The sequence below is a fragment of the Elephantulus edwardii genome, unplaced genomic scaffold (assembly GCF_000299155.1).
Source record: "Elephantulus edwardii isolate Elephantulus edwardi_28Jun2011 unplaced genomic scaffold, EleEdw1.0 scaffold00267, whole genome shotgun sequence".
Taxonomy (NCBI): Eukaryota; Metazoa; Chordata; class Mammalia; order Macroscelidea; family Macroscelididae; genus Elephantulus; species Elephantulus edwardii.
In genome coordinates this window covers 250,611-274,645 of record NW_006400017.1, presented here as the reverse complement: position 1 = coordinate 274,645, position 24,035 = coordinate 250,611, and the positions used below count along the sequence as shown (strand labels likewise).

The following is a 24,035-nucleotide window of genomic DNA, read 5'->3' as shown; positions in this document are numbered from 1 at the left end:
TTCTCTCCCCCATAGACTTCAGTGCCGTAAACATATTACAGTTTTACACAGAGCAGTCTGGGAAGGGCTCAGCTCACTGTGAGGGGGCATTTTGGCAAACATGGGGAGGGGGTGAGCTATGTGGATGCCTGAGTTGGGGGAGACACGTTCACATACCATGAGATGGGAGATGCCTGGCAAGTGGGGAGAATGGCAGGGTCACTAATGTGGTTAACATGGAAGAAGGCAGAGAACAAGAAGAAAACAGATGAGAGAAGTCCTAAGCGGGGAGTAGAGAAGGGGTGTTAAATAGGACTTCCTGGGCACTCCATCCAAGTAGTATGAAATTGTTGACAATTTCAATCTTTTCCCCATCTATCATGTATCTTGTCAGGGATCTCTCCAAAATCCTGAAGAGCAAGGATGTCAGTTTAAGGACTAAGGTGTGCAGATTCAACCCAAGGTCTTTCTAATTATCTGCTATGCATCTAAGAGCTGGACAATGAATAAAGATGACAGAAGAATTGATGCCTTTGTGTTGTAGTGCTGAAGAGTATTGAATATCCCATGGACTTCCAAAAAAAGATTTGTCTTAGAGAAAGTGCAACCAGGGTGCTCCTTCGAGGCAAGGATAGTGAAGCTTCATCTCACATACTTTGGACATGTTAGGAGAGGCTAGTCCTTAGAAAGGGACACTATGCTTTGAGATGTGAAGGGGTCAGCAAAAGAGAGGAAGACCCTCAACAAGATGGACTGCAGCAATGGCCTCAAGTGTGTTGGAGATGATGTGAATGGCACAGGACAGGGCAGGATGCACACCCATTGTTCATAGAGTCACTGTGAGTTGTGCTTAACAGCACCTAACAACAATAGGCCTTCCATAAGGGTTTTTACTCTAAACTGGAGAGCCAAGAGGAAGGGTATTTTAACAGGATCATTCTCACTGTTGTGTTAAGAATAAAGTGGAGGGAGAAAAGTGGAGCTATTTTAGTAACTCAAGTGAGAGACGACAGAGAGTGAGTGGCTTGGGCTAGGTGGCAGCAGTGAAGCATTTGCTGATAGGCTGGATGTGGGGAGTGAGAGAGAGGCACCTCTAAGGTTCTACATAAGTCTCAGCTTGAACTTCCAGGACTCTGCTGTCCAGTAGCCACTGGCCAAACTTGGCTATTTAAACTAAGTAGGCGCTCCAGTGGCTTAGTGGTAAAGAGTTGGGCTACCAACCCAAGGCACAGGGTTCAAATCCACAAGCTGCACCATGAGAGAAAGGCAGGCAGACTCCTGTGTGAATAACTGTCTCTGAAAATTGCTGGAGGGTCAGCTATGAGTTGGTTTGGACTCAAACAGTACGTGACAACACAATTAAATAAAACGGAACATTTTCTTTCACCGTTGCCACTTTCTAAGTGTTCAGTGCCTACGATGCAGTGGGCATCATGGATACAGCGTTCCCTCCGCTGCTGCGGAGTTCTGCTGGATCACACTGGATTCTAGAATTATGGCGTTACAAATCCCTGAAATGGAGAAACCTTTGAGAGAATGGTTTGGGAAGCAGAGTGGGAAAGAGTATGGGTCTGGTTTGAGATATGTGGTGGTCTTAAAATGCCCACACTTTCCACTAATTCTGTGTGAGCAATCTGGCACTGATGGCCCTTAGTTGGGCAACACTGGCATCTATCTATGAGGAAGAAAGCTGATCCTTGAGTCCTGGTAAACCCTCTTATAGGCGTGTACAGGAATTGCATTTCCTATGTGGCTTGTTTAAGACTGCCTCTTGAGGACCCAATTCAGCACTTTAGAGAGGCTTGGAACTAAGCCTAACAAGACATGCAGCTGTTTCCAACAAGGAATTCATTAGAGCCAAGAACTGCCTTCTCAGCCAAGTCTCTGTGAACGACACACGTAGTTTGCCTCATACCACCACCTAGTGTACATAACAAGTACTTCTCTTCCTTATTGAAAAGTATTGCTTAGTGCAACAATGAATGAATGGAAACCCAAAATCTCTGTAAATGTTCATTAAAATTAATAAAATTTAATTTTTAAAAAAGAAAAGTATTGCTGTTGTAATGTTGAGTGGACACAGACCCATAGCTGACGCTCCAGCAGGTTGTCAGAGGCAGTACATTGTATTGGGAGAGAGTGTCCATCTTTTCCCCCACATAATAGCTAGTGGATTCGAACAGTGTGCTTTTGGATTAGTAGCACAACTCCTTACCATTAGGTCACCAGAACACCATCCAACTGAATTAGTGGGTTGGATTGTTTTCTTTTTTGGTAGCCCTGGGTCCCTGAAAGACCTTAATGAGAGCTACAAGATCTTCCCCTTAGACCCTTTGAAATTGTTCCTAGACCTCAAGTTAAGTTTCATTGTTAAATATTTTGATGATTCAAAGTCCTTTCTTGTGGGCTCTAATCAACCAATAGTTAAATATGTCTACCGTGCACAACCTTGTGTGCTGAAAATGAGAAAGTCTTAGAAAAGCTCTGGTGGCCTAGTGGTAAGAAGTTGCACTGTAATTCCAGAGGTGCATAGTTCAGAACCACCAGATGCTCTGTTGGAGAAGGAGGGACAATCTCCTCCTGTACCAGGTCAGATCCGATTTGACAGTACATGCACAAAAAATTACAAAATAACATAAAAAAGAAAATGAGAAAGACTTGAAGCACTTCCTGATGAAAGTCAGACTATAGCCTTCATTATGGATTTCACCTCAAAATAAGCAAAAATTCTCACAATGGGACCAATAAACAGTAAAAAGATTAAAGCTGTCAAGGATTTAATTTTATTTGAATCTCAGTTAATGCCTATGGAAGCAGCAGTCAAGAAATCAAACAATACACTACACTGGACAAATATGCTATAATGAGCAAGGATGTCAGCTTGAGGACTAAGATGCACCAAGCCATGCTATTTCTGTTCCTCTCACATGAATGTGAAAGTTGGACAATAAGGGAGATTGCAGAACTGATACCTTTGAATTGTGATGTCGGTGAAGACTAAATATACTATGGATGGCCAGAGTCAAAAGAACAAATAAGCCTGACTAGGAAGAAGTGCAGCCAGAATGCTCCTTAAAAGCAAGAATATTGAGACTTTGTCTTATTTCAGGGCATGTTATTAGGAGGGGCTAGGCCCTGCAGAAGGACATCATGCTTGGTAGTTATTTGTTGTTATGTACTGTACTTGCATCCAATTGACTTGTGGCTGATTGTACAGAGGCTTTTCAGAGGCAGTAATTCGCATGGGAGGAGACTGTCCATCTTTCTCCCATGGAGCGACTGGTGTATTTGAACTGCATAGCTTTGGGTTGGCAGTGCAACTCCTTACCACTGAGCCACCAGAGCTCCCTTGGTAACTCAGAGGGTCAGCAGAAAAGATGAAGACCATCCATGCAGTGGAGTGACAGTGGCTACAGCAATGCTAGAACCGCAACAACTGTGAGGATTGTGCATGACCAGGTGGTGTTTCATTCAGTTGCTGAATCAGAGCCAAGTCAACAGCATCTAACAGTGACAACAACCTGCTGACCAGAGTTACTAGGGCTCAACCATTAAGCAGTTCAGACCCACCTGGGGGAACCTGGCAAGAAGACAGGCAATCTGTTTCTGCAAGGTCATTGCCTGGAAAACCCTGTGAAGCAGCCCCTCCACGTACATAGGCCACTGTGAGTCAGTCAACCCAGCAGCTACACCAACAAGTCTTGCTAATCCTGCTGGCAACTCCTCTTACTGCCCAAAGAGGAAATCATTATTCAGTCTCCAAGCTGGAACTTCAGGGTTCATCCCTGACCTTTCTCTCACTTTTTGCTCTGTGCACAAGCATGGCTTTATCATCTCTGCTATCTACCCACTTCTTTACTATTAATACTATTGTTTAATTTCAGACACCTATCATCTGTTGAATCAGATTCTCTAACTGGTCTCTGCATCCCATCTTGCTCTCTCCCCAGTCAATCCATCCTCTTTTCCAGCTGCCAGAGTGATCCCCACCACATTCCCAGATACATTCCACTTCTTCCCAGAGCTGCACATTTCTTATCTGGGCATTTCAAGTGGTTAGAAAAATCGTCTTCCTCCTGTTAATGTATTTTTCTCATAGATTTCAATTGTTGTTACATTCTGCATTCTGGGATCCCAGCATCTCAGAAGTCTAAAGGAAGCTCATGCCACCCCCGCTTCCAGGCTGAACAGATCAAGTTTTTAAATTGGAAGGGTCTGAATGATCTGATGGATGGGAAGGCTCAAGTCCAGAAAGGGCAAGCTCTAGAAGAGCAGGAACAGTATCTTGTGCAACACTGTCTGGTGCTGAGCAGAGTAACTGACACTGTATAAATAAAACGTGTATGTATATGTAGAATGGAACAACAACTTAGGTAATGAAATCACAATAAATTAATTGTTTACTGGAATTAGACCTAATTCCCTCAATTCCTTCTGCTTGACCTTGGGCAACTTAGTTAGCGTCCTTAGATTCAGCTTTCTCATCTATGTCAAATAGAATCTGGGTAGCTGTACTATTAGGAGAATTAGCTGAAGCATTTAGCACAGCCCTGGCACATGATAAGCACTGGATAAATAATAAATAATAAATAATAAATAAATGGTAGCCACAATCAACACTCTTGGTACCAACAGCCAGGAAATCAAAAGACAAATTACATTGGGAAAATCTCCTGTCAGGGAGCTCTCCAGAGTACTGAATAGTAACGATGTCAGTCTGGAGACTAAGGTGCGCCTGATCCAGGTGATGGTCTTTGCAATTACTTAATATGTATCTGACAGCTGGACAATGACTAGGGATGATAGAAAGAGAATTTATGCCTTTGAGCTGTGGTGCTGGAGAAGAGTATTGAATATACCGTGGACTGCCAGGAGAAGAGGGTGAAGCCAAGCTGCTCCTTGGAGGCAAGGATTCTGAAGCTTCGTCTGACGTACTTTAGGCATGTTGCAAAGAGGGACCAGTCCTTGGAGAGGGTCATCATGCTTGGGAGGGTGGAGGAACAGTGCAAGAGAGAAGACCCTCAATGAGATAGATTGACTTAGTGACTGGGGTAATGGTGGTATGTATGTCAGAGACAATAAGGTTGGCTCAGGATAGAGCCGGGTTCAGAGCTGTTGTACATAGGGTCACTATGAGTTGCAAGCAACTCAATGGCACCTAACAACAATAGCCATTTTTACTATCGCATCCATCTACTGAGGTCATGTGGTGGCAATCCAATGTTTGCTTATGTTAAGGGAAAGATAATCAAGGCTCAATGTATTTAGACAATTTATCTAAGAATCCACTAAAAATAGCTTCTGACTCCACAGTAATGACTTCTGGGCTTTAATTATATTGCATCTAGTTGGGATTGGTTGTGTTTGGGATTTTTTTGTAATTAAATAAACTAGCAGTCTATAGTCAACAGTCTTGGCACCAGCAGCCAGGAAATTAAAAGGCGCATTGCCATGGGAAAGTCTGCTGTTAGGGACCTCTCCAAAGTGCTGAAGAGCAGTGGTGTCTCTCTGGAGACTAAGGTGCATCTGATACAGGCTATGGTCTTCGCAATCACCTGTTATGCATCAGAGAGTTGGACAATGATCAAGGAGGATAGAAGGAGAATTGATGCCTTTGAGCTGTGGTGCTGGAGACGAATATTGAGAATACCATGGACTGCTAGGAAAACAAACAGATTTGTCCTGGAGAGGGTTAAACCGGGTGGCTCCTTGGAGGCAAGGATTCTGAGGCTCTGTCTAACTTACTTTGGACATGTTGTGAGGAGAGACCGGTCCTTAGAGAGGGACATCATGCTTGGGAGGGTGGAGGGATGGCGCAGAAGAGGAAGGCCCTCTATGAGGTGGATTGATTCAGTGACTGGGATAATTGGGATGGGAGTGTCAGAGACAGTGCGATTGGCACAGGACAGAGCGGAGTTTAGGGCTGTTGTACATAGGGTTGCTTTGAGTCGCAAGCGACTCGACGGCACATAACAACAACAAGTAACACTTTTCTCTATTTGAATACACTTTGCAGGAAGGTTTTGGTGGTGGGTGATACAAAGGAGCTGACTATGAACGTGATGGTAACTAATGCTGGGGAAGATTCCTATATGACAGAGCTGACCTTGGAATACCCTAGAAACTTACAGTTTAAAAGGATACAAGAGGTAACTATCATAGTCTCTTTGGAAATGTGATACTCAAGTCTTTTCCTCACTGTAAACCTGCTTTCTTTGGTAGCAACTTCCTGCCTGGTTCTCATGCCTCTAGCTTAACTCTGGTTCAGCTAATAAATGTTTCTTAAATGTAATTCCCTCCAATCCATCCATGTACTATGTATGTAATCATGCCTTTCTCTGCTTCCAAGACCTTCAGTGTACCATCACTTTTCCTTTCCTATATCCTGTTATGCAGTGTTCCTGGGGATATATTATAATGCCCTAAGGCACTGAGTAAAAATTAACTGGGATTGTTGTTGTTAGATGCTGTCGAGTAGAGCATGACTCACAGTGATCCTATGAACAAAAGATCTAAACCCGTCTCTATCCCACGCCATCCTCACACTTCCTGACACACAAGAGCCCATTGCAGCAGTCATCAAGTCTACCTGGATGAAGGTCTTCTCCCTCAATGAACCTCCAACCTTCCCAACATCATGTGCCTCACCAGGGAATAAGCACCTCCTAGCAATGTCCAAAGTATGTGAGACAAAGCCTAATCATTCTTGCCTCCGAAGAGCACTCTGGCTGCACCCTCTCCAAGATCTATCCATTCTGTTCTCATGGCCGTCCATGGGATGTTCAATGCTCTTCTCCAACACCACAGCTCAAAAGTGTCAATTCTTTTTCTGTCATCCTTATTCATTGTCCAGGTCTCGGATGCATAGCTAGTAATTGGAAAGACCATGGCCTGAATCAGGCACCTTAGTTCACAAACTTACACCACTACTCAATACTTTGGAAAGGTCCCTAACTGAATATTTTCCCAGTGCAATGTCTCCTTATTTGCGGACTGCTTGTGTCAAGGGTGTTAATTAATTGGTATTGGGGAAGTAAGTCTGTCCTACCTTCATCAGATAGGTCCTTGGATGGTACAAATAGTTGGCACTCAACTAACCAAAAGAAAGCATTTTCAATTCACCCAGCACTGCCACAGTGGCAATATTTCTCCCAAAGACACTGCAGTTGGATTGACTTAGTGACTGGGGTAGTGCAGGTAGGTGTGTCAGAGACAATAAGGTTGGCTCAGGATAGAGCAGGGTTCAGGGCTGTTGTCACAATGAGTCACAAGCAACTTGAGGGCATATAACAACAAAGCAGATTTATCAGAAACTTTGCTGCTGGAAGTTGTATCAGTAATTACAAAACCATTCTGCTCTTGCCTGGAGCAGCCAAGTCACTTCGACAAAATGAGCAGTCTCAATGTCAGCTGAATTGTAGAACATATTTGTATAACAATTGCAGACATGGGATTTCTGGACCCATCTTTCCACATCTGTGTGAACTCTATAGATTCCAAGGAAACGAGTTCTTGAATGGTGTTGCATCCAGACCTGACGTTAATTGACCCTTTTACTCCTTGCCCTACTTTCCTGTAAGCCAATAAAAATGCTTTATTTATCCACTCTTCCTCAGAATAACTTCTTTATTAGCTATACCACAGGGGAGGGGTCTTTTCTCTGTAACAAGTCAATAAAGCTGATTTACGCAAGTCCCTGGTGAGCTTGGGCTTTTTTATATGCTGTATTATTTCAATTCCTCAATGATTTACTTCTAAATGCTCCTGCCCAGCTTGAGAGGAAGGCAGAGACTATGTCTGATTTCTGGTTTAATAGTCCAGATGAGGGTGCCTGGTATGGGGGAAATCAGAGTAACTGGATTTGTGTGGGGAAACAGCTCTCCCACCTTCCCATTCCCTTCAAGAACAGTGTCCTCTGTGTTCACAGCCTCCCTCACTAAATATTCAGTGTGAAGACCCTCAGCCAGCTGCTGCTTCTGTCCTGGCCATGAACTGCAAGATAGGTCATCCCATATTCAAGAGGTCATCTGTGAGTCTCTTTTGATTGGCTGGCTCTTCTCACTGTCCTGGGGTTGGTGTCTCTACAAACTGTTAGGTTAGGTTAGTGGACTTAAAGAAGAAATCAGAGAGAATGAGAGAAAGTTTAATGCAACTTTATTAAAGAGGGGGGAAGGGGAGCTCCCAGGTGAGTTCCTCATCCTGGAGAGGCAGGATGGGAAGTCACACTGTGAACTTACCGGGGAGGATTTTTATAAACAGAGTCTTTAGGGAGGGACATTCCACTCTGATTTACGAGCCACCTGCTAGCTTAGCCAGACAGGCAAGGCTGTTTTCTCTTATCAGCAACAAGCAAGGCCATCAGCATTTGAGTTCTGAATTCTTCATTCTTCCCTTTGGCCCTCTTTGCCCAGACTAACACATACCCCAGTCTGAATCTCGCAATTATGGTCCCTGTGCATCACTTACTGCAGTCAGTGCACAAGCAGACTCAGAACTGATAAGGCTGCTCTCAAAGTATAGAGTTGGAGAGGTGGGAGGCGGCTTTCCAAAGAGCAGCCAAAGACAAACTGTTGGCTCACCCTACTAAGTCAGAGTTGGGGTGACAGAGGAACATCAGAAGTTATTCATCTTGAGATGAGTCCTGACCAGTCAATACCTTTGTGCCACTTGGCAGTGACTGGTTTCTAGTGTCTTTTTACACTGCAAAATTGGGATAATGCTATCTGTCCTGAGCTACACTGAGAGCTCAAATGAGATGCTGGGAGAAGTATGAATTGTTTGCTAGGCTCACTTAGCTATTAGGAAGCAAACTGAATTGTTGGGTGGCACAAAGAAAAATCAAGTGACATCCTTCTTTTCCCCCGTTTAAAAATAGGCAGATATTTTGGTAGTTTGGCAGATAGAGGAGAATGCCTTTCCCAACAGGACGATGGACATCACTGTGATGGTCAACAGGTGAGTAGTACTGGCTTCATATCGGCTTTGGCTTCGGTCATGGGAGAAGTCTCCCACATTCATGCTGTGAGCGTGGGAGCTCCCTTAAGACCTGAGGGAGGAGCATCCACAAGCCCACAGAAGAAAACCAGATCCCACAGTATCTCTTTCCTAATTATCAATGATACGCAGACATTTCTCTGCATATACAAATAGACACTGTGGAACAAGCCTTGGCCTAGGAGGCTACAGTTCCAATGCTGGGCTATTTAACCTGAATACCTTTTATTTGCAAATAATGTCTGAGGAGGGGACAGGGCATGATGTTATCAAAGTACTTCTCAGTCTTCCTCCAGGCATGGTATCCAGCCCACCTACCTTCAAATCACCTGGAAAGCTTATTAAAATGTAGTCTTCTCAGTCCACCTAAGACTAATGGAACCAATAAAGGAAGAATCCCCCAAATCTGCAATCTTTTAACTTCTCTTAGAAATTCTTTAGTGTTCCAGTTGCTTGTCTTTGGCTTTTCTGACCCCTGATGGTACAGCTAACTAAGCCAAGATATAGGAGCAGCTGTTTCTATAGAAAGCAAGGATACTAGGAACTAACATTCTATCTCCTAGCACCAATGCAAAGTCTCCAGTCAGCAAGAATGAAACTCTTCAAGTCAAGCATGCCTTCACTGCAGTTCTTTCCAAGTAAGTACTTCCCAAGGGGCCACCACAGTGACTGTGCATGGCAGACAGTTTCAACCAGTCTCTTGTGCTAGGAACTAGTGGTCAGAACGGATGGGAGGGGCTTACTCTTCTTTGAGATTACTTAGAAGCAGGCTATGCATTGATCTTTAAGATACTAATAGTTGGGCCTTAGAAAATGTCCAAGGTTTCCTTCTGGCACAACAGGTAAGTGCATGGCTATTTACCCAAAGGTTAGCTGTATGAACCTGGCAGTGTGCTCCTAGAAAAAGCAGTCCACAGAGCCATTGGAGGCAGTTCTACTTTGTCTTTGCTATGATGGGATCAACTGGCCAGCACACACCAAGAAGAAAGCCCACCCATAGTGATATCAAAAGAGCAGTGCCAATGAGTCTTGCTGCAAAAGGGTATATTGTTGTGATACTAAGGAGAGAAGTAGGGGGCTGTGGAGCTGGAATATGAGAAAGAAAAGGTCACACAGTGGGGTGATACAGACTCAGCCTACCTATGTTGTTAATGTTGTGTGCTCTTAGGTTGCTTTTGACTCATAGCGATCCTATGCTCTTGTACCCTGCCCTAACCTGAGCCAATCTCACTGTCTCTGGCACACCTACCCTCATTACCTAATTACTGTGTCAATCTATCTCATCCAGGGTCTCCTCTTGCACTGTCCTTCCACCTTTCCAAGCACAAACTCAAATAGTCCACCTCATCCCAGCTGTCCTAATGGCTACATTTTCACAGCCAGCTTTGATTCCTCTTAAGGACCAGTGTCCTCTGACTTAATGCCCTCAATAAGTAGCATTACATACACATTCTCAATTGCAGACCACCAGTGATGTACATGAACACAAATCAGAGGCCTCACCACAAAGACTTCTTCTTCAGTGTAAGTACTTACCATTTATCACTGTAAAGCTACAAGTAGTGAAAAGAACTCCAACTTTAACGCCCCACTCAATGGTTTATATTGCAGATTCATGGGGAAAATCTCTTTGGAGCCCGATTCCAGTTGAAAATTTGTGTTCCAGTCAAAATCCATGGCCTTCAGGTTTTAACAGTGAAGAACGTGACAAAGGCTCAGGTACTTCAAGGTGGTTCTTTACCACAATCACATTACTCTCTCGAGTGACTAGGGATTCCCAAAAACATAAAATCTAGAGTTCTAGAAAGGGTAAAAACTAGATTAACCATGGGAAAACAGAAATAAATTACCAATTACATTTAGAAGGAATATCAACAACTTCTATCTTAAAACTTTTTCTCCCCTTGATGAAAAAATAAGCAAAAAAGCAAACCTTTTTAGTACCCATGGAGACATTTATTTTCCTTTTCAAAACTTCTCTTTGTGACTGGTTAGCATTTGACGAACATGTGGCTACATCTTTGCTACAGCAGCTGCTTTCAGTTGTGGCTAAAAGCCGGAGCATCAGACTCTTTCATCATTGTGACAGTGGAGGCCTTTCCTGATATGTGTTTTTTTCCTCAGGAAAACATAAAGGTGTCAAGGCTCAAAAGTGAAAATATGAGAAGGCATTTACAGAGTGGGCTCTGTTGTCAGAATTTATAAACTTGTTCTTGTATGTCATAGGTTAAGAGCTATTTAATCCTTTTGGCAGTACCACTTGGAAGCAAAATTATGATTTGAAAACGTGGAGGAATGGGCATTCCACTCTGCTGTGGGTGAGGAGATGGGAGGACAGTACCCTAGGGGCTTCTAGAACAGTGTCTTCTGACTGGGCAGTAAGGCATATCTGACTTACTTAAATAGACTGTGTTGACAAAGCAGCTCCGTGGCAGAGCGGAAGTTCAACATTGTCTTATAAAAATGTTGGATCTCCTGCTTCACTTGCTTCATAGTAGAGGAGGTATTTTTATGCTTGTAGTTCACTTCTTTCAGAATCTTATCCGTGAGGTAATGGAGCCAGAGCACATTATTATAAGGGTGGTATTCACCCCAGCAGTTGTTGTTCTCCTTCCTCATTAGCCTGTAGATTTCAAACTGGTAGTCACCCTCACCTGTAAATAGGTCTTCGTCCATGGAAATGTCGCAGAAAACCACTATTCCATCCCGCTCCAGGTGTGACAAGGTGTAGTCAATGATGTTGACAAGCACCCCCCGGGTGGGGATAGTGCTGGTCTTCCCATTCAGAGTGTAATCGATCTCTTGGAGGTTGGTTTTCTTTAACAGCACGTTCCCCCAGTGCAGGTCTCTGTGCTCAAAGTGCAGGGATGCCTCTGCCACAGCAAGGGAGGCGGTGATCTGGTGCAGGATGCTCTTGGCCGTAGCGATAGAGGACAACTGGGTTCTCATTCGCTCCAAGTCAGTCCCTCCAAACTCAAATTCCAGGACGATGAAGAGCTGATGGTCATCGAAGAAGTCAGGCCGGTCATTGGCAGAGCCCTTGGTGGAGTTATAGTGATCCCAGGCTCTGAGGAGCAAGGGAGGGTATGTCCCTTGGACACAGTGCACTGAGTTCAGGCCAATGAAGCCTTCAGTGCGGTTGTGTGCCTCTTGCGACAGGAGGCTCAACTCTTTGGAGATGATGATCTCTGGAAGGATTTCCTCAAAGGTTTTCTGATGGGATCCATTGACTAAGTCATGACCTTCGATGGCAATGATTTTCAAAGCCACAGGTGCACAGTTCGTAATGGTCCGAAACACTTCACCAAACACGCCTTCCCCAATCTTCTCGCAGTGTTCCAATTTTTCTGTGGGAAGGCAGCAGCTGAAGGGCACAGGGCCCTCCTGACTGCATTCCCCAAAAACCTTCTCTGCATGTGATGTCTTTTGGTCTACAATATGCAGCGTGTTTAAGGGGCTCAGCAAATACATGGAGGAGGAGTGCCAAGCAGAGTGGGCACTGTTTGTTCTGTTCACGATGGAATGGTTGGTGTATTCTGATAGGAGGGACTCGGAGGCAGAATAGTCCACGCTGCCCACATCTGTCACAGCAGTTACAATCTTCTTCTTGTGGAAAGAGAGCGAGGCCCTGGTCCTGGCCCAGGAGCAGGAATCTTGTGACTGAGTAGAGTTCTGCGAGACGAATGACTTTCTCTGCCTCTTTTGGCCCTTTTTAGACGGACGGTCATGAAGAAGGGAAGTTTCTGCCACCTCCTGATGCTTCCTCTTCAGGGATGGTCTAGTCCTTTCTGGTCTTTTGATCTCCCCAGTTCGAGTCCTGCCCTTGTAGCCACTGGCCGCCTCGGATTCCATCCGGACGTCCTGCACAGGGCGCCGGGCGGTGGCTCTCGTCTTTCTGGTGTTTGACAAACCTGCGCCCCCCAGCCTGTCCCCCACCAGTCCGCTCTTACTGCAGGCCTCCCTCAGAGTCTTCCCAGTGGCCCCAAACTCAGAGTTCTCCGAGTCTATAACTTGGAAGAGAGCTGACCTGAGCGCGGCCCTGGTGAGCCTGCCTCCCTTGGCCGCTGCTTTCCTCGTCCAAGGTGGCGATGCCGGGTCCGGGCAGCGGGCGTCTCCGGGGACCCTGGAGGCTGGATCCATAGTGGCCGAGCCGCCGACACAGATGACATCGTCCCCTGGCGTTGCGGGGGCTGTAGGGCTGGGGCTGCGGGGAGATGTGGGGGCGCTGAACAGGGAGGCGCTGGTGCCCTGCTCGTCGGCATCCCCGCGCTGGCTGCACACGCTGAGGTCCGGGCTCAGGAGGCCCGGGTTGCAGTCGGGGAAGGGCGGCGGGCCGAGGGGACTGCACGGGGTGCTGCACTTCTGCGGGGGTCGCGCTCGCAGTCTCAGGTGTCTGGGGGTGACGACTAGGCTCGGCAGATCCTTGGGGATTCGGCTGCAGGGGCGCCTCCGCCGCGGACGGACCGGACTCCCGCGGAAGTCCGGATCATCAGAGTCGTCGGAAACGACCGACTCCGAGGGGCAGCTGCTGCTAGCGTTGTTGCTACTGCTGCTGCTAAACAGATGTTTCCGGTCCTGCGGCGAGAACCACTGCGCGGCTGCCCGCCCGGGCCACGGCCGTGGCCCCCAGCTGGCGACAGGTCCGTAAGTTCGGAAGAGTCGGTTCCCGGGTCGCGGGCGCAAAGCCGCCATGCCCCGCACCCGCCAAGAGTTCAAATGCAAACACCGCGAGACTTCCGCGAGACGTGCGCGCGCCTGCGGCCCGCCCGCCAGCCCGCCAGCCCGCCGGGTCCTAGCGCCTCCGCTCAGAGGTCGGGGAAGTTGGGTGTGGGAGACCGTCTTGGTGGGTTTGCGTTCTGACTGCTTGGCGCGGGGTCGCTCTCGTTTCAGGCCGGCGTTGGGTGCTCCACGAGCCAGAGACACGATTGTAGAATCGACCGTGGTCAGGTGAGCTCAGCAGTCGCGACGTGGTCGTGGAAGGTAGGGAGGTCTTGAAGCGAATGACAAGAATATGCTGTAAACTCATTGCCCGACTCCTAGCGACTCTGTTGAATACAATAAACTAACCCTTAAAGTCTTCAAAGCTAGAATTTCTAGGGAAGCCCACTGCCGTATCTCCCCACTGCAGAGCGACTGGTGGGTTCAAACTGCCGATCTTCCACTAATATCAATGACAGTACCCACATACCACTTTATCCCATGTAGCAAATCCATGGCCACCTCTAGCTTCCCTCATTCATGGGGCACATTTGCCAGGGCTGGGGCTGTGCTGTAGCCAAGCTGAACCCCGGAACGGCCATACCCTGTGTTCTGAGACCTTTAGGTGCTGTCTGCTCTCTTAGTTTTTCTTTCTTTGCATGTGACAAAGGATTATGCTAACCACAAGTTTTAATCTCCCAGCATGTGGAAGAATGGTATTCAGCGAGCTGTGATATCACTTCCAATAAAGAAAATATAACAGTGGCTGCAGAGTTTTCCGGGCACCATGAGCAGGTAGGTACTTGAGACTGTCAGATGCTCCACATTTGATGATCCAGCTGCCCCTTGGCATCTCTCTTTGAAAGGCTGATAACATCAGGGAGTCGGATGTGTTGCTGTTGAGTCAGAATGAGTCATAGCTGACCCTCCAGTGGGTTTTCAGAGGCTATAAATCACGAAGAAGGTGATTGCCCACGTTTCTCCCTTGAAACTTCCGGAGGATCCCAGTTGCCTGCCTTTGGAGCACTACTGCACAGCTGAACAGATGCAGCACAACTCCCTACCCACTAGACCACCAGATATATAACATGTCAAAAAGCTCTATTGATTCATCTGCTGCCCCAGCCCCAAATCCTAGGATTTACCTGTGATTCTTCTCTTTCCTACAACCTCATATTTATTCCATCAGCAAGACTTGTTATTCTGTCTCTACAACGTGTCCTTAATCAATCCATTTCTGCCCCTTGTCACTGCTAATGTTGTGGTCCAACCACCATTTCTTACTGGGAATGTTGCAATAACTTCCCTGCTTTTTTTTTTACCCAGATCTTGCTATATCCTCTACAAATCATTCTCCGCACAACAGCTGTGACCTTGTAAAAGCAAAATTAGATTGAGCTAATATTCTAGGTGAGGAGATCTGGTGGCCTAGTGATAAAGAGCTGCTCTGCTAACTCAAAGACATGTGGTTCTAATCCACCAACTGCTCCATGGGAGAAAGATGGCAAGTCTTTTCCTGTGCAATTTACTGCCTCTGAAACCCATTGGAAACCAAGTTGATTCCAACTTGAAGGTATAGCGTAACAACAACTACTCTGAGTTAAAAAAAAATAAGTTACATCTCAGTATGTTTACAACTAAAATCTACACTTTTTTCTCTGCAAAACATTATTTGCTACTCCAGCTTCTTTAGTACTCTTTCTCTCTGCTTTTTATTCTCCAGCTAGTCTATCCTTTGTTTTTCTAGCTTGCTGATATGGTACTGACCACAGGACCTTTGCACTTGCTGGTCCTTCTACATGATGTCACTCTTTCTTTCTATCCTCATGTGGGTGGTTTTTTATCATGTTTATCTAAGTCACCATCTTTGTTATTTGTTGTGTACTGTCAAGCGGAACTGACCCATAGCTGATCCTCTGGTGGGTTTTCAAAGGCAGTTAATCGCAGGGGAGATTGCTCCTGTGGAGCAGCTGGTGGGATTTGAACTGCGTGCTTTTGGCAATGCAGCTCAGTGTCTTGCCACTAGGCCACCAGAGCTCCAAGTGTCATCTTAGGGGCAGGAAAAAAAAATCTTCCTAGTCATTGATTTTAACATGAGAATTACTGAGGGAGTTTCACATCTTGTAGTGATCCATTTCAGTATGATGAGACCTGAACTAAAGCAGTTAGCAATGGAGGGAAAAGATCTGGTGCAAGAGAGACACCCCCCGCCCCCTCGAAACAAAACAAAACTGATTTGGAGAGAGGCAGCATGAGGTGAAAGGTGAAGGCAAAGGCATTGGGTAATAACCCCATGTTTCTGGCTTGGATAACTTTGTGGGTAGGATGGCCACTAACTTGACCAGAGAAGCAACATGGTAAGGGGAAAGATGTCCCAAAACAAGGTCTAAAATAGCTTTTATTTTTCTCCTTCCATCTTGCAGTTACTAGATATAGGTGAACTGCAGATCTTCGGTGAAATAACTTTTGATGAAAGTCTGTATGTGTGGCTGAATGCAGAGAACCACAAAACCAAGGTAATGTCTGGCTTGTTTTAGATAATATTCTATCTGGGGAAAACCCTGCCTCGCCTTTGAGGCTTTTTCAGCACTCTGCTGCTACCTCCTTCCCATTTCTCAGTCTTACTCCTACTCTTGCTTCTGTCAACAACTACATTTTGTCCTGGAAGGAGTTAGATTCTTCTGCCTCGGTGATTTCTTCTATAACATGAGTAGAATCAATTTTTGCTTCAACTTGTGTCTGTCCTGTGCAGAACTGTGTTCCGGGGACTTTTCAATGGCTGGTTTTCTAAAAGTATATTGCCAGGTCTTTCTTCTGCAGTTCCTCTGGGTAGATTTGAACCATTAACTTTTCATGTAGCTGCCAAATATGTTAACCTTTTGCCCCACCTGCTGATTCCTGTCACATTGCAGTTGTTATGCTATAGAGTCGACTACAACTCAGAAACCCTATGAACAACATGTCTGAACTTTGCCCTCTCCAATGCCATCATCATCTCAGATGTCCTTGAGCCCATTATTGCAGTCACTGTGTCAATCCATCTCCTGGAGAATCTTCTCTTTCACTGACCCTCCACCTATCCAAGCAAGATGTCCTTCTCCAAAGACTGACCCCTCATAACAACATGCCTAAAGTATGTGAGATGAAGCTTCATCATCCTTGCCTCTAAGGAGCGGCCTGGTGGCTCTTTCTCCAAGACATACTTGTGTGTTTCTTCAGCAGTCCGTGAGATATTCAGTACTCTTCTCCAACACCGCAGCTTGAAGGCTTTAATGCATCTTGTGTCACCTTTATTCATTGCCCAACTTTCAAATCCATAGCAAGTGATTAAAAAGACATGGCTTGCATCAGGAGCACCTTAGTCTTTAAACTGATCAGTGAGAACTTGATCCCATGCCAGGCAGAGTGCAATGGCGTTGTCATGATGGCTTGGTTAAACTGATCAGTGAGAACCTGATCCCATGCCAGGCAGAGTGCAATGGCGTTGTCATGATGGCTTGGACCAGTCATGATTCCTGGACAAAATCTGAAAGGAGCCCATGGCTGTTGAGTAGGCTTCCATTGGTGTTTGCTGCAAGCAGCATCCTGTGCCCTACTTCTCCCAGGGCAGCTGTGGGACACACTGAGGAATTTATGAGTTTAGTAGGGGAAAGGGAGAAGAGCTTTTGACAGTTGGACACATTTCTTCTACTCAGTTCTGACCTGTTACACCACTGTTGTTTTAAAATTAATTTATTTCATTACTTTCTTAAACCCAGGTTCAAATCCTTCCTACCCACCCAGCCCCCTGCACCCTCATTCTTCTATAAAAGGCTAAGCTGACTTGTTCTCTCTGTGTTGCTTTGCTAGCTCCTTAATTTTAAGGACTATCAAAGGTCGAGAACTTTATCCTCGTTGAGCTCCTGAGTTGGGGTTCAGTGGTAGAATTCTTGACTTCCATGTGTGAATCTCAAGCTCAGATACATTCCTGGCAGTGAGTCTCAAGTGCACCTATCAACCATTCAAGGTCAAAAGGGCAGCATTTGCCCAAGGGTAAGGTTCAGAAGAGATTGAGATTGTTCACAGCTTCAGTTTGCTTGGCTCCACAGTCAACACTCTTGGCACCAGTAGCCAGGAAATTAGAAGACGTATTGCGATGGGAAAGTCTGCTGTTAGGGACCTCTCCAAAGTACTGAAGAGCAATGGTGTCTCTTTGGAGACTAAGGTGCGTCTGATACAGGCCATGGTCTTTGCTATCACTTGTTATGCATCAGAGAGTTGGACAATGATCAAGGAGGATAGAAGGAGAATTGATGCCTTTGAGCTTTGATGCTGGAGAAGAGTATTGAGGATACCATGGACTGCTAGGAAAACAAACAGATTCATCCTGGAAAGGGTCAAACCGGCCTGCTCCTTGGAGGCAAGGATTCTAAGGCTCCGTCTAGCATACTTTGCAAGGAGGGACAGGTCCTTGGAGAGGGACATCATGCTTGGTAGGGTGGAGGGGCAGTGCAGAAGGGGAAAGCCCCCTATGAGGTGGATTGATTCAGTGACAGGGGTAATCAGATGGGTGTATCAGAAATGGTGCGATTGGCACAGGACAGAGCAGAGTTTAGAGATGTTGTACATAGGGTTGCTATGAGTCGCAAGCGACTCGACAGCATATAACAACAACAACAACAAGGTTCAGAAGGCCGGGAGAATTAGGAGAGAAGGGGAAATGGAAAAGGGATGAAGTGGAATGAATGATTTTACACTGTTAAGCATTGTAGTCAGTGGCATGAATCAAAATGCATGTGACTTAATGATAAAAAAAGTGGAGATGCTTTGTAAACTTTCAATCAATTCATAATCAAGGGTGGGGAAGAAGATGCTGGTGTTTCTATTTCCTATCTCCTATTGTTTATATTTGCTGTCTCCTCATTCAGTGGTCTTTTAAATACATTTTAATATAATGTTGTTGTTAGGTGCCAGTGAGTCAACTTCAACTCATAGTGCCCTGTGAACAACAGACCTGAACTTTGCCAGATCCAGCGCCATCCTTACCCTCTCTGATATGCTTGAGCCTGTTGTTACAGTCACGGTGTCAGTCCGTCTTGCTGAGGGTCTTTCTTTACCTTCTGCCTTTCATAGCATGCTATCTTTTTCCCAGAGCTGGCCCCTCCAGACAACATGTCCGGAGTATATGAAAACCTTTATCGTCTTTGCCTCTGAGGAGCACCCAGCGCCGTTTCACTTCCTCCAAGACAGATTTGTTTGTTCTTTTGACAGTCCATGGGGTATTCAGTACTCTTCCTCAGCACCACAATTCAAAGGCATCAATTCTTCTGTCATCCTTACTCATTGTCTAACTTTTAGATGCATTAGAAGCAGTTGAAAATACCATGACTTGGATCTGATGAACCTTAGTAATTTAAGCTGATGCCTATTGTTTCTCTTTAGCACTTTGAGAGATCCTTAATAGCAGATTTCCTCAATGCAACATGTCTTTTTATTTCTTGACTGCTGGTATCAAGGGTCTTGATTATGGATGAAAGTAAAATGAAATTGTTGACAACTTTTCTCCAACTATCGTCATGTTGCCTCTTGGTCCAATGGTGAGAGAATTTTGGTTTTCTGGATGTTGAGATGTAACCCATGTTGTAGGTGGTTGTCTTTGATCTTCAATAGCAAATATGGCACAAGTCATCTTCATTGTCTGCAAGCAAGGTTGTATCATAGACATAATGCTGTGTTGATGCATCTTCTACTAAGCCTAATGCCCTATTCTTCATATTTTTTGCTCAGCATACAGATTGAATAGGTATGGAGAAAGTATATACAACCCTGATGCACACCTTTCCTGATTTTAAACCATGCAGTGTTTGTTCCTTTGTTCTGTTCAGACAAGGTCACAAGCTCCTCACAGGCATAGCTCTTCCAAACAAAGAGATCAAAATAATTTTTCATAATGTATCTTAAGCGTTAAGTAATTTTAGATGTTGCATCAGGAACATTTTAACGTTTTTGCTTTCCTGCCATTAGTCTTGATCAATACCCAGAATGTTGCCAGATCGTCATATTTTGCCCGCGTGGGATTTCTTCCCATTTGTCTCACCTCACGTATTTGATGATCTCTCCTCTTATTCTAGAGCACCATCATCTTTCTGAATGACCAGGCGTTCCTGTCTTTGTCCACTGTCATTGGAAGCAGTGTTGGTGGCCTCCTGGTTCTGATTGTGATCATAGTCATCCTCATGAAGGTCAGTTCTTCTCGTGTTTGTAAGGGTGGGAGAGGACTAAGCTGAACCCCGGTACTGGGCCTCGTGCTCCCACATAAAACCAGCCACTTTCTCGGAGCAGCTGCCCTGGCTTTAGGAGCCATTCTGCCCTGCCTTCACCCCCCCGCCTCCTATGTTTACGCAAATGATCACAAACAGTTTCTGTCTGAAAAAAGACAGAAGTCTTTTGTGTTGGTATGCAGAGAAATCAGAGAGATCTTCCCACACCAGAACTGATTGCCACATCTCCCCCTCCCTACCTGAATCCTTCCCTTCATGTCTTAAAGTTCAGACTCTGTTTATAGTTACTCAGTGCTCTCCGCCTGCTGCCCTCTGCCCATGTCTAACCTCAAGAAAAGTCCCTTAAGTTAACAAGGTGAAAGTGCCTTGAGATCTAGAGGAGGGAGGGATTGGCAATGAGCTCAGGACAGGCTTGTGGACAGGAGCCTTGAGAAGTGGTCTGGAAGGACTGGGTTGTCAGAAAATTGGACTTCCCCTCCCTTTGTTTCAGTGTGGCTTTTTTAAAAGAAAGTACAAAAAACTGAACTTGGAAAGCATGAGGAGAGCCCAGCAGTCATCCAGCGATAAGTCTGTAGAAGAATATAAGGACTGACTTCCTCAGACTGTCACCGGAGCCTCTAGCCTTGTGCCCTGCTGGGTCAGCCATGTGCCTGGCTGAGGCAGCCCTGTACCAGGGTAACTGCTTTTTTCCATCAAGTTGATCTAGCAAAGCATCTAACCAACTGTATGTAGAATATTGTTTTCAACCTGGATTATCAAAACAATGACTGTGCTTCAATAAATTAGAGAAATGTTTGGTTCTAAATAAAGTATAACCATTTTCTTTATAACATTGCATTTAATATTATGTCATTTTCCCCACCCCAAGGGGAGGTTATATAGCATTTTCCAGCTTTGTTTGCCTAAGAATTGTTTTTCTTTTTTTTTATTCATTTTAATGGAAGTTTGCAGAGACTTTGGATTTCTATTCATTCATTGTTGCACTTTTCTCTCTGCCCACTCCCCCCCCCCAATTCACTTTTCTCCTTGAAAAGTAAAAGAAAACTCTTTCATTGTTTCATCGCTCCCCCCAAGTCTACTCCACTGTGCAGCCTTCATTCTGGTCTCCGCTCATGACAATAATACCCAGTCATATATCCCTTTTAAACAGTTCTCTCTCTCATCTGTTTCAATGCATATATATCATTCCTCCCCTCCTTCTCTTTCTTCCCTCTACCCTGATGTCAGTCCGTTTTATAACACTGGGTCTATGCAATATTTGTCCTTTTGTGACTAAGATATTTTACTCAGCATAATGTCCTCCAAGGTCATCCATTTTGTATAATACTGTTTTTAAATGCTACATAGTATTCAGTTGTGTGAATATATCAGAGCTTCTCTATCCATTTGTTTGTTGATAGCTCTTGGGTTGTTTCCAACTCTTTGTTATTGTGAACAAAGCCACGATAAACATGGATGTGCATATATCTGTTTGGGTGGTGGTTATGGTCTCTTTGGGGTATATTCCCAGTAGTAGAATTGCTGAGTCAAATGGTATTTCTATTTGCAACTTTTTGAGAAAGTGCCATACAGCCTTCCACAGTGGTTGCACCATTTTACACTCCCACCAACAGTGAATAAGGGTTCCAGTTTCTCCACAAGCTCACCAGCATTTGATGTTTGCTGTTCTGTTAAATTTTGTTATTACTGGAGTGAGAGGATATCTCATAGGTGTTTTGATTTTTTTTTTCTTTGCCGTATTTACTGTCCAAAGCAATGTGTTATGTGAAATTAACCTTTGGGAGCCATGATTGATATTAATTCCTAGTCTGGTATTTTCAAGGTTCTAAAATATAACCTGGTTTTTCAAATCAAGCCACCAAAACTCAGGATAAATGTAAAGAGAACAGAAATCATCAACATGGGACCTGGGGAGGAGAGAAGACAGGACAGGGACTTTGTTCTTCAGTTTCATTTTTGCTGAATGTGGGAGGGTAGCCATCCGATAAATATTGTTCTCATCCTTACCTGGCCTTCTGCTTCGTGAATTGCTTTGGGAGACTTTGGTTTCATTACAAATACTCTCAGCTGGGGAGAGGACTTGTCACAGGAGAACATGGAACTTGGCCTGGTTGTGGAAGATATAGAGAATAGGGAGGGGGGCCTAGACTCAGATTGGATGCCTGTACTCTTAGTATCCTTTAGTTTTTTTTGTTGTGGTGGGTTTTTTTAAAATTTTTATTGTATTATTTTTATGTGTACCATCAAATCAGATCTGACTGGTACAGGAGGAGATTGCCCCCTCCTTCTCCAGCAGAGCATCTGGTGGATTTGAACCGTGTACCTCTGGGATTGCAGTGCAGCGTTTTGCCACTAGGCCACCAGAGCTCCCTAGTATCCTTTAGTTTTATGCTCCACGCTGTTAAAACATGATAGCAGAGGTCCCTTGGGGTCAAAACAGCTAAACACTCAGCTATTAACTAGAGATTGATGGTTCAGATCAACCCCGAGGCACTTTGGGACAAATTAAGTCCTGGCTGTTTACTTCTGAGAGATCTTAATCATTGAAAAAACCCTGTAGAGCACAGGTCTCTTTTGACGCAGATGGGCTCACTGCTACTGAGAAAGAATCACAACTCACAGAAATGTGGAATGAGGTTTGTTCTGAGCTGTTGTGTTTGCATATAGGAAGGTCATTCAGATTCCAGGAATAGTAAATGGCTCCAAGAAGCCAAGTGCAGTGGGACTTGTTATTGTTATGTGCTGTTGAGTCAGAACCCACTCATAGCTGACCTTCCAGCAGATTTTTAGAGGCAGCAAATTGCACAGGAGAAGATTGCCCATCTTTGTCTCGTGGAGCAGCTGGTGGATTTGAATCAAGTAGGAATGGCATCCACTTCCTAAACAACATGCCTCCGAAAACTCTATGAACGGCTTCAGGCCTTTAGTTCATAGGGTCGCTATGAAACCTTTGGGTGGGCAGTCCAGCTCCTTACCCACAAGGGCACCAGAACTCCCTGTAAAGAGAAGAGAAGGGAGGGATGTAGAAAATCAAGTACTGGCTTCTGAAGGAAGGCTGTGGCCATGAATCCATTGGTGGGATACAGTCAGCACCATTGTTCATGGGCTTACCCCATTGCTTGCTTGTTTTTGTCCTGTTAAATGTCACAGTAAAACCATCTCTACGGAATATGTTGAAATTTAGGGTGTCTTATTCCCCTGCAACAGACTTGAGGATCTAAAGCAATCAAAATAGACAATTTCCAACTCCAGTGGACCTTTATTGACTAATGGAGAAAAAAAAATCAAACCATTTTGGCAAGTACATAAATAATACAGAATACAAGGTGAAAACTGATCCTTGACATCTTGCCCAGTCTCATGCCTCACCTCAGAAGCTGAGGTGAACCAGTTTAATTTGTGTTCTTCTAGGCCATTTTCTTTGCATTTTAAAAAATTCAAATGTGTACGTATTCAAAGGTGCAGCTATTTAAAAAGCAAATAGGATCATATGTTCTGTCATCTGTGATAATTAAAGACCATTTTCAAGGAGAGCACCCAATTCCATTCCTGAGACTAAGTGCTAGGCAGGAATGGCACCTTGAGTTAATCCATTTTTGAGCTGTTAATTTAAATTTGTATGTTGTTGTTGTTGTTATGTGCCATCAAGTCACCGGCAACTCATAGCAACCCTATATACAATAGCTCTGAACTGTTCTGTATCCTGAGCCAGTTTCTCTGTCTCCGACACACCTACCCCCATTGCCTTGTTACTGGGTCAATCCATCCCATCCAGGGTCTTCTTCTGCACTGTCCTTCCAGCCTTCCTTGCGTGATGTCCCTCTCCAAGGTCTGGTCCTTTCTGGCCTTGTATGTGAGTCAGAGCTTCAAAAATCCTTGTCTTCAAGGAGAAACCTGTTTATTCTCTTGGCAGTCCTCCACCCCCACCCCGAGCACCACAATTTATAAATTGGAGCAGAAGGTGTTTCCATGACTGCTCTGCAGTACCAACTTGCTTGCCAGAAATATTGAGCCCCCTGTACGGGGTTTTCACAGTGGGCCACGTGAGCAGGTCTGAGAGTCTCCATCCTCACGCAGTCTATGAGGAACTCTGGTGGCTTGGTG

At 45.0% G+C, this 24,035-nt stretch overlaps 2 protein-coding genes across 2 annotated transcripts in view; one reads left to right on the top strand and one right to left on the bottom strand.

Annotated features, from left to right (window-relative positions):
* Positions 1-20,523, top strand: part of ITGAE (integrin, alpha E (antigen CD103, human mucosal lymphocyte antigen 1; alpha polypeptide)) — a 109,401-nt gene extending 88,878 nt beyond the window's left edge. Inside the window, exons 23-38 of the mRNA XM_006899791.1 lie at positions 5,996-6,128; positions 7,907-8,008; positions 8,855-8,934; positions 9,537-9,611; positions 10,437-10,497; positions 10,585-10,692; positions 11,959-12,057; positions 12,690-12,749; positions 12,803-13,617; positions 13,683-13,800; positions 13,864-13,920; positions 14,374-14,466; positions 15,639-15,644; positions 16,095-16,187; positions 19,782-19,892; positions 20,422-20,523. Coding sequence (XP_006899853.1) covers positions 5,996-6,128; positions 7,907-8,008; positions 8,855-8,934; positions 9,537-9,611; positions 10,437-10,497; positions 10,585-10,692; positions 11,959-12,057; positions 12,690-12,749; positions 12,803-13,617; positions 13,683-13,800; positions 13,864-13,920; positions 14,374-14,466; positions 15,639-15,644; positions 16,095-16,187; positions 19,782-19,892; positions 20,422-20,523 — 2,113 coding nt within the window. The remainder of the gene's footprint in view (positions 1-5,995; positions 6,129-7,906; positions 8,009-8,854; positions 8,935-9,536; positions 9,612-10,436; positions 10,498-10,584; positions 10,693-11,958; positions 12,058-12,689; positions 12,750-12,802; positions 13,618-13,682; positions 13,801-13,863; positions 13,921-14,373; positions 14,467-15,638; positions 15,645-16,094; positions 16,188-19,781; positions 19,893-20,421) is intronic.
* Positions 11,368-13,665, bottom strand: GSG2 (germ cell associated 2 (haspin)). The gene has a single exon (XM_006899751.1). It carries the CDS (start codon positions 13,663-13,665, stop codon positions 11,368-11,370), a length of 2,298 nt encoding a protein of 765 aa, XP_006899813.1.
* Positions 20,524-24,035: the final 3,512 nt, after the last annotated feature.